The sequence below is a fragment of the Sarcophilus harrisii genome, chromosome 1 (genome assembly GCF_902635505.1).
Source record: "Sarcophilus harrisii chromosome 1, mSarHar1.11, whole genome shotgun sequence".
Classification (NCBI taxonomy): Eukaryota; Metazoa; Chordata; class Mammalia; order Dasyuromorphia; family Dasyuridae; genus Sarcophilus; species Sarcophilus harrisii.
The window spans coordinates 659,800,788-659,817,308 of NC_045426.1; the positions used below are offsets into that span (position 1 = coordinate 659,800,788).

The following is a 16,521-nucleotide window of genomic DNA, read 5'->3' on the forward strand; positions in this document are numbered from 1 at the left end:
GTAATGAGGATAAACTAGAATCATTCACCATAAGATCAGGGGTGAAACAAAGTTGCCCCCACTATCACCATTGCTATTGAATATTGTATTAGATATGCTAACCTTGACAATAAAAGAAGAAAAAGCAATTAAAGGAATTAAAGTAGGTAATGAGGAAACCAAATTATTACTCTTTGCAGATGATATGATGATCCAATAACTGTTAAATTATCTCTCCTTAGTTGAATTTCTAGGTCAACTGTTTATCCTGTGAGATTTTACATTTTTTCTTTTTTCATTTTTTTCAACTTTGTTTTATTGTTGCTTTTTGTCTCATGAAATTATTATCCACATAATCCATTATTTTATAATTAAAATTTATTTCCATCAGTGAGGCATGCAAGAGTCATTTTCTTCAGCATTTTTTATGCCTTTTGTTTTTACCAAGCTATTAATTTTTTTCTTAATTTTCTTGCATTGCTCTCATTTCTTTCTTCAACTTTTACTCTACCACTCTTATCTTATGTTTAAAATCAGTTTTTTGTTCCTTGTCTAACTCTTCTAGGAATTCTTCTGGAGCTTATGACAAATTTTGATTTTTCTTTCAATAAATGTTTGTATATGTTTTCATGTCATTGTCTTCTTCAGAGTTTGTTTCTTTAACTTCTCTGTCACCATAGTAGTTTTTTATTTAAGATCTTTTTTGGTTGTTTGCTCATTTTTCCAATCTATTTTCTGATCTTGGACTTTATGTTAGTTGGACTGTGATGACCTTTATGGGGGTTCCATTTTCTTAAGATTTAGGCTTTTTCACCTTGCTATTTTTACAGCTGGTTCTGAAGACTTATAAAGTTTGGTTATTTCCAAAGTGATATAAAATAGAGAGAGCTATGAAGACTGAACTTCTTGCCTTTGCTCTGGTCCTTACTCAGCACCCTTGTTCTCTCTCAACAAAAACTTTTCTCTTCCTTTAAACTCCAATATTATTGTGTCAAAAATATGTGGAAGTTTAAAAAGGTAGTTTGAAACCAGAGTAGTAAGGAGATATAATAGTCATATAGAACCACATGTGTTTTATCATCTCTTTTGCTACAAATCAGGAATTGATTTATTGTTTCATTGATTGTGTGAACTTAGGAAAGTGATGGAGAAAATATTGATAACTCAGACTAAGTTTAAAAGTGTGTTGTGTGCATACCCCCCCCCACCCCCAGAGATTGGCACAGTTAAACATTTATCACCATATATTTATCACCATACTGCTGCTTACAATCTGCAGTCTGAATTTCATGGCATTAATTCCATTCATGGTCCCAAGAAGCATTCTTATGTTTTCTGGTCAAACTAAATGACAAAAATTTCAAATAGCATGATCACATTATTCGAAGTCACAAAATTGCGGGACTCAAAGGAAATCAAAATTCTTAGGCACCTAGCTAAAGAATTCTTTTTAAAAATGTTTATTTATTTAATTTATAAAATAAAGCATTTCCATTACATATTAGAGTAGTAGAAAAAAATATTTACACAGGAAATTGCAAATCTATTGTTTTAAATATTGCTATTCTTTTGAAATATATGAAAAAAATGATCAGGTAAATTCTCTTTTTTTCTTTTGTACTTCTTTCCTCCACCTTGCCCTAGAAATGACTATCAATATTTACAAATTTGTAAAATCATTCTGTACATAATTATATTTATCAATTTTATATCTGATTGTAGATGGCTTTCTCTTTCATATGTCCTTTGCAGTTAATTTGGATATTTATAATAATCAAAATATAAAAATCAAAAATTTAATCATTCAAAGTTGGTCTTCAAGCAATATTGCTGTTATTATATGCAATGTTCTCTTGGTTCTGCTCATTTCACTATCCAAAATTTCATGCAAGTCTATCCATGTTTTTCTAACATCACTGAGCTCATTGTTTCTTACATTACATTAATATTCCATTGTAATCACATAGCACAACTTGTTTAAACATTCCCCAATTTATGGTCATCCCTGAAATTTACAGTTCCACTACTACTACTACTAGAACTGTTATAAATGTTTTAGAACATACAGGTTCATTCTTTTTTCCCCCTAATGAGGTTTGAAAATAAACCTGGTGATGGTATTACTGGATCACAGAGTACAGGCAATTTTATAATTCTTTGGGCATAAGGCCAGATTATTCTCCAAAATGGATGGTTAAGTTCACAAGTGTTTTATCTTAAAGAAGCCACAAGATTATTGAAAAGGAAAACCATATGACAAGATTTGGGCTTAAAGATTATCACTTCAGCATCCACATAAAGGATAGATGTGGAAGGGAAGATTTTTCTATCAACTTTCCTCCACTTCTTCCCTTAGGAGACAGGCACAGCAAAAGATTGAAGGTCCAGAACCAGAGGGAAGATTGCTACTTAGAACACTAGAGGCTTTAGTGAGGGGAGTTTAGACTGGTAGGTGACACAAGAGGTGAAAGTTGTCTTGCAGTGACACAGATGAAAAACTCACCAAGCCCATTACAATTTCCCACCAGGGAATATAAACAGCTGTGTTATTATCCAATTTGATCCTCAAAACAGCCCTGTGAGGTATATACTACTATTATGCCCATTTTAAAGTTAAGGAACTGAGGTAGTTAGATTTTAAGTGACTTTTCCATAGTCACATAGCTAATAAGTTTTTGAGGCCAGTTTTGAACTCAAATATTCCAGATTCTAAAGCCAGTACTCTCTAAGCTTACATTGTAACATCTGTGAAGGCAGGAACTTTCTTTTGACAGTTGTATCTCCAGCACTTAACACGTTTCCTGCCTACCTGATTTATTGACTGACTATGCACTGCTACCTGAGATGTCCCATCTAAAAAGCATTAGATTTAGAGAGAATCAGAAGACCTGAGATTGAAATCTAGCTTATACTCCAAGCTATGTGACCCTGACTGAGCAAGCCCCCTGTTTCCGCCATTGTAAAATGATGTCACAGAATTAGATGATCGCTGGTAAAGTGTTTCACTACACCAGCTTTGAGCAACTGTTATACTGAAATTTCCAATTTCTCTGGTAAAAGGAATGAATCACAAAAGTGTGAACAAAATGCAACTGTTATCTGTCTCTATGAATAGGGGAAACAGTTTATTTTAGGGGAAAATTCACTGATCCTGAAACAGAGAACATGGTTCCAAATTATTTCTGATGTTTACCTATTTAAGCAAAGCACATAACTGTCTAAAAATTCAGTTTCTTCAATTCTGAAGTAAGAAATTCAGACTAGATAGGTGGTCTCCAAGGTCCCTTCCAATTCTAAATTTGTGGTTGTGTTGTGCTATGTGCCAAAGGAATCAATAACACAAAATTTATATAGAATTTATGTCTTAAGTTCCCTCTCAGCCCTGATATCCTCTGGGCTATATGCTAAAATCTATTTCAGCTCCATGCTCAATACTCCAAGATCAAAGTTCTCTTCTCTAGAGGACAGCTAAAAATACAGGGTGTTCTTGGCATTGTGAAAATAAATTGGACAACTTCATTCAAATTCTTCCCCACAGGAAACCAAGCCCAAAGAGTCTGGAGTGGAAAGTGGACAATGACTTGGAGGAAGCTTCTAACAAGGGCTTTGGGGAATTGGAGCTTTGGGGGCAAGGAATCTATTAAAGACATTTACATTAATACTCCCTCATCTTTACCAGTAGGCATACTAGATTCTTGTTCTAATGCATGCAGCCTCAGTCCTCATCTCAAGTCCTCTTTCTCCTGGAAGAGCTCATGGATTTGGCTAGTTCTCTGATCAGCCTATGGGAAAGAAACCTGGGGAAACATCAGTACTGGGTTCTTCAGAAATAGAACAGAAGATTCTGACCAAATACTTAAGTAAGTGAATATACAGAAGGTACTTTCCATTCATTTCAAGGGAGGAAACTCAAAGGAAATAATGTGATGACTGAGTCATGGAATTTTAGAAACTTCATGCTAAAAGGGACTTGAGTATGTAGATTGTCAGAATGGAAACATAGAACTTCTACTTTTATCCTATATTTATTTTTATCTTTTATCTTTATTTATAGAATTGCAAAATACTTTTTCCATCCAATCTTTTTTTTCCACAATTCATCCAGAAAGAACCAAATTGTTTTATCTATTAAATCTAAAAAAATTAAAATAAAAAATCCTGAATTTTAGTCAGGAATATTTTATTTATTTTAAACCTCATGGTAACATACTTAATGACAATTCTTTTGTAAATGATCATATAAAAATCCAATTTATAATTATTAATGATAAGTTTAAAAAATTTAATCAAAGATCTATAAAGGAAAGTTCCTGTTTCCACAAGGGAAACAAAATCCTTGTTACCTTTCAAGTGTATATGGTTTTGATAGAAATGAAATATTCAACCTATAAACAACTTAACTTTAACCACTGTTTAAGTATTTTGGAGTTCAGCTGAAATGCTATGTGATGCTTAAGAGAAAAAGGAATTGCTTCCAAAATACTAAAAATATAAAGCTTGATGACCAAAAAATAAATTTTCTGGGCATTAGGACAATATGTCCATATTTCTCAAAAGATATCTAACAACATGTATGTTTGATCACATTTGCATGTTTGGTATGAAATATAATTATGATAGAAAATAAACAATAATTTATTAATTATGGACACAAGTATCAACTAAAGTCACTATATATAGTAATAAAGTCATGTAAATTACTGACAGACCAAAAATAAAAATGACTTCCTATGGAAATAAGTTTTTCAAAATTCTCTTAGGGAACACATTTTTGCGTTCAAGGAAAGGGTCAAGATAGATGATTAGAGGTGTTAACTAAGAGGAGATTAAAATAAGTACTTAATTCTTAGTTATGCAGCTTTTGATTACAACTGGCAATTTGTCATTAATTTCATTTAACTAATTATGAATAAATGTCTCATACTCAAACTCAGGAGGGCAGTCTCATTCCATTTTTTACACTACTTTAATTCTGTTTAGCCTTTTGATGTGTTTTCAAATCTACTACAGTTTGTTCCCTAGTATTGTACTACATGATAAAAAAAAAAAAAATAGAAGAGGAATGATTGGGATTAAGTAGCATTTGCTAAAATGACTAAACTAAACACAATTTACATTATTGTGCACAGTACATAGTTGATAAGTGTACATAAGCTATGCAACTGAAGATGAAACTTCCAAAATCTTTTAAAAAAATCTGTCTATTTTGGCTCAGAAGCTTCAAGTTATTATTGAAATATACTTAGATGCTTTTCCTCATTCCCAAACATCAAAGTCATCAATATAGAACAACTTTGCCCCTTCTACCTGGATGAAATGCTTGATAAACATTTATGTAGCAAAAGGGAGTACAAATATAAAAACTGACCAACAGAAAAATTGATAAACTTTTCTACCAAGATAATTAGTTTGAAAAACTACTTTTTGATTAAATATGCATATGTACAGATAAAAAGTTATGCATATGTACAAGTGAAAAGATTAATTTCAAATCAAAACCAAAAAAATAGAGTTTCTAAAGGAAATATAAAAATAATTTCTATAATTTAAAAATCTATTATAGTTATTGAGTGTTATTTTATTTTATTTTACCTTCAAGTTTCTAAGTTCAAAACAAATGTACTGAGTAAGCAGAATTCTGATCCATTTTAACACGAGGAATTGAAAGTCTGAAATTTAGTTATTCCTAATGGTGAATTCAAAATTTGCTTAGCCTTGTTAATATTCTAGCAGCTTAGGTTGACCCCCAATTGGGTTTTCTTATCAGTATAAAAGTTGATTAGGCTTTTCAAGAATCAATCATATGCATAGAAATTGTGGTGATTCCTTGATTTTCTGCATGAAGCTTTATTGGGAGTCACAAATGAACTTGCCTTTGGTTTCTTTTGAGCTACCAACATGTTAGATTGAAGGCACTTGGGATGGGAGAGGAGGAGAGAGGGGTGGAGGAGGAAAGAAAGGATGGTAGTAGTAATCAATGATTTGTGATTGGAAGACAATAGTTCAAGTCAGTGCTGACAAAGTATGTTACAAATTATTGATTCAGCCTGGGTTTAAAATGGAGGAAAGGGGGCATTCCATTAATTCAAGAATCAACTGTATTCTCCTTAAAAGAGTTTGCACAGTCTAACGTTAACCCTTCCTTACAGCATCTGTCTCCTATTATATCAGCAACAGCATTTTCAAGCTCTATAGACCTTTCCCAAACCTTCTACCTAGCTGGATCCCGAGCTTTCATTGACTGGAATACGTTGTACCATAAAAGGATTTGTTCTTGCTAAAGTAGTCATTTATGGGGAAGGAAAAAAAATCAAATCATAAATATTTTCTGAAACTTATGAGATAGAGAAAATAAAATGCATTTCCCTGGTTCATAACTTGTAAGCCTTGTTTATTAAAGACATTTTTAAAAAATCTTTCAATTATGACTACACAGTATCTTAAAAATATGATTATCCTCTTGATTTGTATGACTCATGCTTTAAAAGGTTTTACAATTTAGCATTATCCTCTGTGATAGAATAGCATTTTATATTGATGGCACTACATTGAATCTTAAATCATTTTAAAATGAAAGTTTAAAAGTTATCAAAAATAAAACAAGAAACTATAATGAAAAACATTTAAAAATGAGTGCACTTTGATGATTATGAAGGCTTTAAAAAAAGATGGTAGTAAGGACTGGGTTTTACTTTGCAAGAGCTTTAATCTTTAAGCATCTACATAAGTAAGAATTTCCCAGATCTACATAAGGCAGCACCACATTTTTGTCACATAAGTTTCCCTTGCTTTTCTGGTAGCCACTGAAGAGAAGGCTACCAAGTCACTGATTGTTGATGGAATATGGAAAGAGAAGACATTGGTGTACCAATTTAGGGATCCCTGGAGCCAGAAGAGTGAGTTGAAGAAAGGAGTCAGGAAATGAGAAGATTGAGAAAACAGGAGGAAATTTCCATGGGAGGAGGAGGAGGAAAAGGGAGAAAAAAGGAGGAAGAAGAGGAAACAGAGGAGGAAGGAGGAGAAGAAGGAAAGAAGGAAGCAGAAGAAACAGATGAAACAGATGAAGAGGAAAACAGAAGGAGGAAGAGGAGAAAGGGTTCAATAGAGCTTAGAATTCAAAAATAGAAAGGACTTAGCATATAAATTGGCTAGAGAAGATCTTTAAAAAGATGAAGATATAAAAAGGTATAAAGATATAAAAAGTTGAAGATATTAATCACCTGGTGATTGGACTATGTGGTGCAGTGTATAGAGTATTAGTTGTGGAATTAGATAGACTGAATTCAAGTTGAGCACTATTTTTGTTTATCCTGTCCTGTCACATCTTTCCCTTTCTCCACAGTCTCTCAGAAATCTCTGCTGTGGTTTAACAATCACATTCTCTAGAGCTTTTAGGACCCAGTGATGTAGTAAAATCAGGCTGGTTCACTGGAAAATTCATAAAGGGCAGTCTAGTGTTCTCTTCTCATTCCTTATCTACCTTGACTATCAGCACAATATTAAACATACTTGTTCAAGTCTTACCAACGTATTCTTCATGCAAAAAAAAAAAAACAAAACACATTCATACCATTTAGCAGAAGAAACAAATGAAAGATTTCATAAGTCCTTTTTTGTGAATTTTTTGTTCATTTTTCAATTTCCATCTCAAATGTTCATATGGATTATTTGTGTCTGACTTGTGATAAAAAAACATTCTGAGCTCATATTAGTTTGATCAGCCAGACTGGAATACATTGTAACTTGACGCCAACATAGTGGGGTCATTTTGGTCCTTTTCAAGAATGGAGGACATTATTACAACCAACCAGGTATTTTCATTATCATCTACCCTGAATGGCCAGCCTGTCCTTTGTATAATCTTCATTTTCAAAAAAAGACTTTAAAAGTCCTTTTTTTCAATTTGAGGAGTACCAAGGTAGCACAGTTTATGGAATTCTATTCTGGACGAAGAAAGACCTGAGTTCAAATCTAGACTTAGATACTAATTAATTGAGGACAGTTTACTTAACCCTGTTTACCTCAGTCCTTCATCAATAAAATGAGGCAGGGTAGGAAATGGCAAACCACTCCAGTATTTTTGACAAGAAAACCCCAAGTGGAGTCACCAAGAGTCAGACAACTGCAAATGACAGAAAAACAATACATTATTGGATGTTACTACCATATTAAAATCATTCTACTCTCTAGCACTCCTGGCAAAATATTTTCCTGGGACTGGTGCATATTTGTATTCATCTTTCATTACTTGCCCTTGCTTTCATCATCTGAAATGTATCATTCTTTTTGTGCCATTTTTGGTTTGTTTAGAAAATTATTTCTTCTTTTTATTATCACAACTGTTTATGCTTTAAGTTTATGAGAGTTCCTCATACCTCCTTATCCTATAGCTTTTGAAGCCATGGGATAAATCATTTTTCTGAATCCTTTAAAATTGTTTGTCCAAGATCTAGAATATACATCTGGTTACTTTGTCATTTTCCACAAATTTTAAATTGGAATAGTCATATCCTCTCAAGGTTTCCAAAAAACATTTTCTTTTTGTTGATTCTAATGAAGTTCACAATAATACACCCCCTTGCTTAAGGTTTCCTCCAACCATTTTTAAAATTACTATTATACCATGAAAATATCTATATCTATATCTATATTGTGTGTGTGTGGTGTGTGTATATCAGTTATTGTACTTGGGGAGAGAAAAAGCTCCAGAATTTTTGGATAATTAGTAACTTTTCATGTTTTTCCAAGCTTGTGATCACTTTCCCAAATCCTTATGTATCTATTCCAGGCTGGTAAATAGTCTATAGCATACTATTAAAAGAGTATTGTTTCTCTTTCTATTTCATTAATTCTTAGCAAATGATATTAGTCAATAAGCATTTATTAACATTTATTATTCATCTTGCTATGTGCTATGCATATAAAGAAATATTTTCAACAGGTTCTGTTCTCCAGGAATTCATAATCAAATCAGAATATAGCACAAAAAAAACTATACATGTATATATCAGATATGAATAATAGCTAAATTGTAAACAATCAATAGAGGGAAGACAATAAATCAGGAGAGGGGAAAGAAACATATTCATGTAGAAGATGGGATATTAGTTAAGATTTGAAGGAACCATGAAAGCCAGAATGTAAAAATAAGGAGGGAGAGAATGGAATGGAGGACAGTCAGTAAAAGTATATGGATTTTGTAGATGGAGTGTCTTCTGTGAGCAAAAGCAATATGGCTGGTGTCACAGGAAAACAGAGTATATAGCAAAAGTATGGTGTGTGAAGACTGAAAAGAAGGGAGAGGGCCAGAGTATGAAGGACTTAACATATAAAAAAAATATATTTCCATTTTATCCTGGAGGTAATAGGAAACCATGTGAATTTGTTAAATAAGGGGTAGATATGATGTTGACAGCTTAATGATAGATGAACTAGAGTGAGAAGAAAAGAAGTAGAGAAATCAACAAGCAAGTATTTGCAATAGTCAAGATATGAGGTAATTAAAGGCTTCACCAAAGTGCTGGAAGGGTGAGAATAGAGAAGAAGGTGTATAAGAGAGATATTATGAAGATGAAATCATCAGGACTTGGCTACATACTGGATATGTAGTGGGATGATAGAAAGTAGAAATTATGAACGTAGGAAAGTAGGATGCTCAATAGAAACAGGAAAACTGGGAAGAAAGGAAGTTTTTAGGAGAAAGATGACAAATTCTATTTTGGACATGTTTGAGATTTCCTATAGGCAACTGGTGATATAAGCCTAGTGAGATCAAGGGAGAAGTTAGAGGTAGATAAATAGGTTTGAGAATCATTTTCATAGAGATGATAATTCAATCCACCATGCTTCCTTTATCTGGTTCTTAGATTTCTTCCCATAAAATATTATTTAAATATACAGTACTAAAGATCTATCACTCTTTCATCTAGTTCAAATTTTTAAATAAGTTACAATGGCAGCTATATGTAATGGCATCTATATGGTGCAGTGGATAAAGCACTGGTTTTGAAGTCAGAAATATCTGAGTTTAAATTCAAGGACAGACACTTAACACTAGTTGTGTATCTCTGTACAATTCACTTAACCCTAATTGCCTCACCCAAAATAAATAAAGTATAACTTTTCAAAGTAAGATCAAATAATGTAATATTTTTAAAGTGTGTGGCACAATGCCTGACACAATAGTAGATTCTTAATAAATGGTAATTCCCTTCTCTCTTTTCCCCCAAAGTCTAAATCGCTACATTTGGATTCCTTTGCACTCTATCAACAAGGGAATGTGTATCTTCCCAAAATGTTTCCAATAGTCACCATTTGTATCATTTATCATTTGCAAATTTTCAGAGTTTGAAGTGAAATTGTAGAATATTATTAGCCATGTTTTCCCAATGTCATTTCTGCCTAACAATTTTTGTTTAGAAAAATATTTATATGTATTGTTGGAAAATATCCTTTATGTTATAAATCTCTTCTCAATTCCCTAAATATCTTGGATCTCATATTATTAGCAATAATATTTTCTTTAATTCAATCAAACATTTTCCCACTCTCCCATTTAATTTCCAATTCTTTGTTGATTTTATTGATACAAAAATGTTCAAACCAACTTTAAATTGACTATTCTAATGTCATCCTCTTTTCCAACAGGCTCATGGAAGGAGGAAATCAAACAAGCATTTCTGAGTTCATCCTCCTGGGCCTTTCAAACAAACCTGAACAGGAGAGGCTTCTGTTTATCTTATTCCTAGTTATGTACCTAATCACAGTGCTATGGAACCTGCTCATCATTCTGGCCATTAGAACTGACTCCCACCTTCACACCCCCATGTACTTCTTCCTCAGCAATTTGTCTCTTGTTGACATCTGCTTCACATCCAGCACTGTCCCCAAGATGTTGGTTAACTACATATCTGGAAATAAAGCAATTTCTTACATTGGGTGTCTGACACAAGTGTTCTTCTTCAGCTGGTTTGCAGGATTAGATAGTATTATCCTTGCTTCCATGGCCTATGACCGCTATGTGGCCATCTGTGCCCCATTACACTATACCATGATCATGACCCAAAAAGTCTGTGCCCGTCTAGTAGGAGTGTGCTGGTTTTGGGCCTGTATTGATGCCCTGATTCACACAGCGTCCCTGACACGACTTTCATTCTGTGGCCACAATGAAATACCTCATTTCTTCTGTGATCTCAGTGTTGTCATAAGGTTGGCCTGCTCAGACACCTTGCTCAATGACTTGATGGTCTACACAGTAGGAGGACTGACCGCTGTCATGCCTTTTATTGGCATCCTCATCTCCTACACACGTATTTTCATTGCAGTCCTCAAGATCCCATCAACTCATGGGAAAAAGAAAGCTTTCAACACTTGTGGGTCTCACCTAGCTGTGGTCTGTCTCTTCTATGGAACAATCATTGGAGTGTATTTCAACCCTACATCCACCCATACTGCCCAAAAGGACACTGCATCAGCTGTGATGTACACTGTAGTAACCCCCATGCTGAATCCTTTCATCTACAGCCTAAGGAATAATGATATGAAAAGAGCCCTGAAGATGCTTTTCATCAGAAAACCAGGCCTCTCCCTATGATAACTGATGTCCTTCTGGGCCTGGATGCCTGTGTCTCAAGCAATTATCTAATAATTTTTCAAAATTTTGAATAAAATAGACTGTATGAGTAACATTTTTTCTCACCTCTTATCTAAACTAGTGGTGATATACTAAGATAAAAAGATCATAGGCAGTTTGTTTCTCCATCTGGTTAAACCCACTTTTTAGCTGAGCAATCACCTCATTTCCTGTGCCTCAGTTTCCTAATCTGGGGGATGAAGCTGCAACTACATAGGGAGTACTTTTTAGAGCTAGACAAAAAATGAAATTCTGCAATTTACAGGCTTTCTTGACTAGAACATTGAATACTCTCCATTGTGAGAGATGGACTTGAACCCAAGTCTTCCTAATTTCAAGACATACCCATCTATTTTCTAAGAAAAGCTGACAATAAAGAGTTTAGACAAAAATAGAAATGCTCTTAGAAACTAAAGTAGAGCAAAGTAGAGCAAAGGAGAAAAAATTTCTTCAAAATCACTCTGATCATGTAAATGAGAAGGGGAAAACTTAAATTTGGTAAAATTATAAGAAACAATTGGGGAAATGTACCACTGTCTCTTCTTTACATATATTGGAAGACTTTGAACATGGAATATTATAGGTACCATCTTAAGTCATCATTGTATTAGTTACTTTCATTAAATTAAAAAATATTTCAGATAACAGGAAATTATCATTTTTAAGTACATATTATGAAGTAATGATCTAGTAGATAGTGAAAGCTTAAATACAAATGAAAGAGCAGAGATGGTAGAGGAGGAAATATGCCAATAAAGATGTAATGGAATAAGATTTCTTATGTACATAAAGGGATTGGTTTTGTCAAGATAAAGGGTCACCTCATCATGTGAGACAGCAATGAAAGGAGAAATAGTGGTAGATGTGAGACAATGAGAAAAGGAGCAGCAATTAATAGATATTTATATTTAAATATACAGTACTAAAGATCCATCACTCCTTTATCTAGTTTGTCCTTGTAAATAAAGTATATAGGCAGCTATATTGCACAGTGGATAAAACACTTGTCCTCAAGTCAGCAATATCTGAGTTCAAATCCAGCATAAGACACTTGACATTTCCTAAGGGTGTAACTCTGAGCAAATCACTTAACCCCAATGTCTTGCCCAAAACAGATAAATAAATAAAGTATGAAATTTCAAAGTAGAAAGTAATGTGCGTTTGATGTAACATTTTTAAATTTAAAAGAAGCACAGTATCTGTCACAATAGTAGTTTCTTTAAAAATTCTTATTCTCTTTTCCCTTTTCCCCTAAAGTCTAAATCACCACATTTGGACTCTTTTGTATTCTATCAAATGGAATGACTGTTTTCTCACAATTTTTCCATACATCATCATTTTCGGGGGGAGGGTGTTTGGTTATATTTCCAAATTTTCAGACTGTTAGGTGAAACTGTTTAGTATTCTTGCCCATGAATGGGCATATGTTTTCCTGAGGTCATTTATAACTAACAATTCTTGTTTAGAAAAATAATTTATCTTTTGATCCTTTTATCTTGGAGGATATAGTTTGTGTTGTAAATCTTTTCTCAATTCCCTAAATATTTTGGATCTCAGTGGCATTTTCTTTAATAAATTCAAATGTTTCCCCATTATCCTGATCTATTCCAATTCTATCTGGGTTGATTTTATTCATACAAAAATGTTCAAACACAACAAAAGGTCAAGAATTTCAAAGGCATTAATGAAAAAATGCAAATGAAAGTGGGCTACCTGTACCAGATATAAAACTATACTATAAAGCAGCAGTCAACAAAACAATTTGGTACTAGCTAAGAAGTAGATGAATTGGTTAGGGTCACAAGATAGAATAGTTAATAACTATAGTAATCTAACCTTTGATAAATCCAAATACCCAAGCTTCTGGGAGAAGGACTCAGTATTTGACAAAAATTGATGGGATAATTGGAAAATAGTATGGCAGAAACTAGGCATTGATCAATACCTAACATTCTATGCCAAAATAAAGTCAAAATGGATTCATGATTTAGACATAAAGAGTGATACTATAAGCAAATTATAAGAACAAAGTGTAGTCTACCTCTCCGATATCTGGATAAGGAAGGAATTTATGGCCAAAGAAGAACTAGAGTACAGTATGAAATGCAAAATGGATAATTTTGATTTTATTAAATTTAAAAGGTACAAACAGAACCAACACAGACTAGATTAGAAGGAAAGAAGAAAAATGGGAAACATCTTTACATCCAAGGATTCTGATAAAAGGCTTATTTTGAAAATATCTAGAATTTGATTTTGATATATAGAATTTGATTCAGAGTAGTAAGAATACAAACCATTCCAGTCCTTTTTATAGTGGCAAGAAACTGGAACGTGAGTGGATGATCATTAATTAGAGAATGACTAAATAAGTTATGGTATATGTTATGGAATATTATTTTTCTATAAGAAATGATCAGCAGGATGATTTCAGAGAGACCTGAAGAGACTTACATGAACTGATGCTAAGTGAAATAGAACCAGAAGATCATTGTACATGGAAACTGCAAAATTATATGATGATCAATTCTGATGGACATGACTCTCATCAACAATGAGGTGATTCAGACCAGTTCCAATGATCTTGTGATGAAGAGAGCCATCTACACCCAGAAAGAGGACTGTGGAAACTGAGTGTGCTTCACAACATAGTATTTTCACTCTTTTTGTTGTTGTTTGCTTGCATTTTATTTTTTTCTCATTTTTTTTGGTTTGATTTGATTTCTCTTGTGTGGCAAAATAATTGTATAGATATGTATGCATATATTGGATTTAACATATATTTCTACCATGTTTAACATATATTGGACTATTTGCCATCTAGGGATAATGGTGGAGGAAGGAGGGAAATTGGAACACAAGGTTTTACAAGGGCTAATGTTGAAGAACTGTCCACACAGATGTTTTGAAAAACAAAAAGCTTTAATAAAAAAGAATACAAGCCATTCTCCAATTAATAAATAGTCAAAAGATATGAAACAGACAATTTTCAGGCAAATAAATTAAAAACATATCTAGTCATATGAAAAAATGCTCTAAATCACTATTGATCAGAGTAATGCAAATTAAACCAACTCTGAAGTACCACTACATAACGGTCAGATTGGCTAAGATGATAGGAAAATATAATGATGAATGTTGGAGGGTGTGTAGGAAAACTGGGACATTAATTAATGGGGGAGTTGTGAACTGATCCAACCATTCTAGAGAATAATTTGGAACTATGTCCAAAGGGACTTCAAATTGTCAATACTCTTTGATCTAGCATTGTCTCTGCTGGGTCTGTATCTAAAAAAGATCATAAAAAAATGGAAAAGGATGCATGTCTGCAAAAAAAGTTTACAGCAGCTCTTTATTTTGGCAAGAAACTGAAAACCAAGTGGCTGTCCATCAGTTGAGGAATGGCTGAACAGTTATGGTATATGAATGTTCGGGATATATGCTCTATAAAACGATCAAGCTAGATATTTCGATTAGGCCTGGAGTTATTGCCTGCATCTGCATGAACTGATACTAAGTAAAATGAGAAAAACCAAGAGAAATTTGTACATAGCAACATTATATAATGACCAATTTTGATGGATGTGGCTCTTTTCAACAATGAGCTGATAGAAGTCAATTCCAATAGACTTGTGATGGAGAGAGCCATCTGCATCCAGAAAAGAAGGTATTATTAAGGAGAATGTGAAGAACTCACAAGCATAGTTTTGTAACATGACAATTCAGAAACCAATAAATTTTAAATTATCTCTCCTGGATCTATTAGTCAATTAGTTTTCCAACAAGATCATTTCAGCAATAATTTATCTACTATTTCATTTTGTTTCACTTTGCTTCATATATCTTGATTATCATCATAAAATAAACATTTAGCTCATTTCTATTTTTAAGATGTATTTTCTCAGTGAGCTTTTCTACTTCCTTTCCCAACAGGCCAATTTTGCTTTTTAAGGCATTCTTCTTCTTGTTAATTTTTTTTTGTATTTCCTTTTGTATCTCTTTCAATTCTTTCCCTATTTTTCCTCTATGTCTCTTAATTAATTTTAAAGTCCTAAATTGAAAGGTCTTCTGACAAAAGTTCCACATCTTATTTTTCTTAAAGAACTTTGGAAAGAGTGGGCGGAGCCATCAGATGTGGAGAAGACACATGCGACTTTACTGAATGCTCGTTTCTCTTTAAACTCTTTATCAATATTATCATAGAGCCATAAGAAACTAGCTCTTGACTGCCACAATTCAATAAAAGATAAAATAAGAACAACTTTCTACCAGTATAAAGACAAATCATGCATGTCTCAAAAGGTTGGTTCATGAGGCCTTCAGGGAGATCAAGCGCAGACAGGAGTAAATGACGGTTCGAGGGAAGACCATCAAATCCTGAAAGTGAAAGCACAGATCTCACAGCACTAGAGCACAGCATCAACCCACAATAAGTAGCTTTTCCTTGGGACAGTTGTGATCCTAGGCATTGCAGAGAGGAATCTCAGCAGGTTAGCCTTTCCAATCTTGTCTGCTAGTGGGGAGCTTGAGCTTGGCCATAGAACTTTCAGGGCCGATTTGCATCAGAGCAGGGACTGGGCAGGTTTGCAGCGGTCTGCGGTCAGCTCTATACTTCACAGTCCCTAAAGGAGAGCCCAGCTTGAAGGCAGTGACACTTTCATGCCATCTTAGCCTCTGCCAGCAATGCTATCCCTCACTTCCCTATCTAAGCAGTTTAGTAACTCCTGCCAGTCTGAATCCAAAACCTTCCTGATTGGGGAAGGAAACTCTCAATGAAGCACTCCCATCCACCTCAAAGGCAATCGGTTGACATCTCTCCCTCTCTGCAGAGGAAGCTATATATCCTTGACCCTAGGAGACCTACCCTAAGGCTTTTACAAAATGAATAAAAAAATGAAAAACGTCGCAGC

The 16,521-nt window shown here is 33.8% G+C and overlaps 1 protein-coding gene across 1 annotated transcript; it reads left to right on the plus strand.

Moving 5' to 3' along the window:
* Nucleotides 1–10,630: 10,630 nt before the first annotated feature.
* LOC116421418 (olfactory receptor 1361-like) lies at nt 10,631–11,657 on the plus strand. Its single transcript, XM_031950848.1, has one exon. The coding sequence runs from the start codon at nt 10,631–10,633 to the stop codon at nt 11,570–11,572; it is 942 nt and encodes a 313-aa protein (XP_031806708.1). The 3' UTR covers nt 11,573–11,657.
* The last annotated feature ends 4,864 nt before the right edge of the window (nt 11,658–16,521 follow it).

What these genes read in the sequence shown, in the direction of transcription:
- LOC116421418 (XM_031950848.1), top strand. Translation starts at nt 10,631, where the DNA reads ATGGAAGGAGGAAATCAAACAAGCATTTCTGAGTTCATCCTCCTGGGC.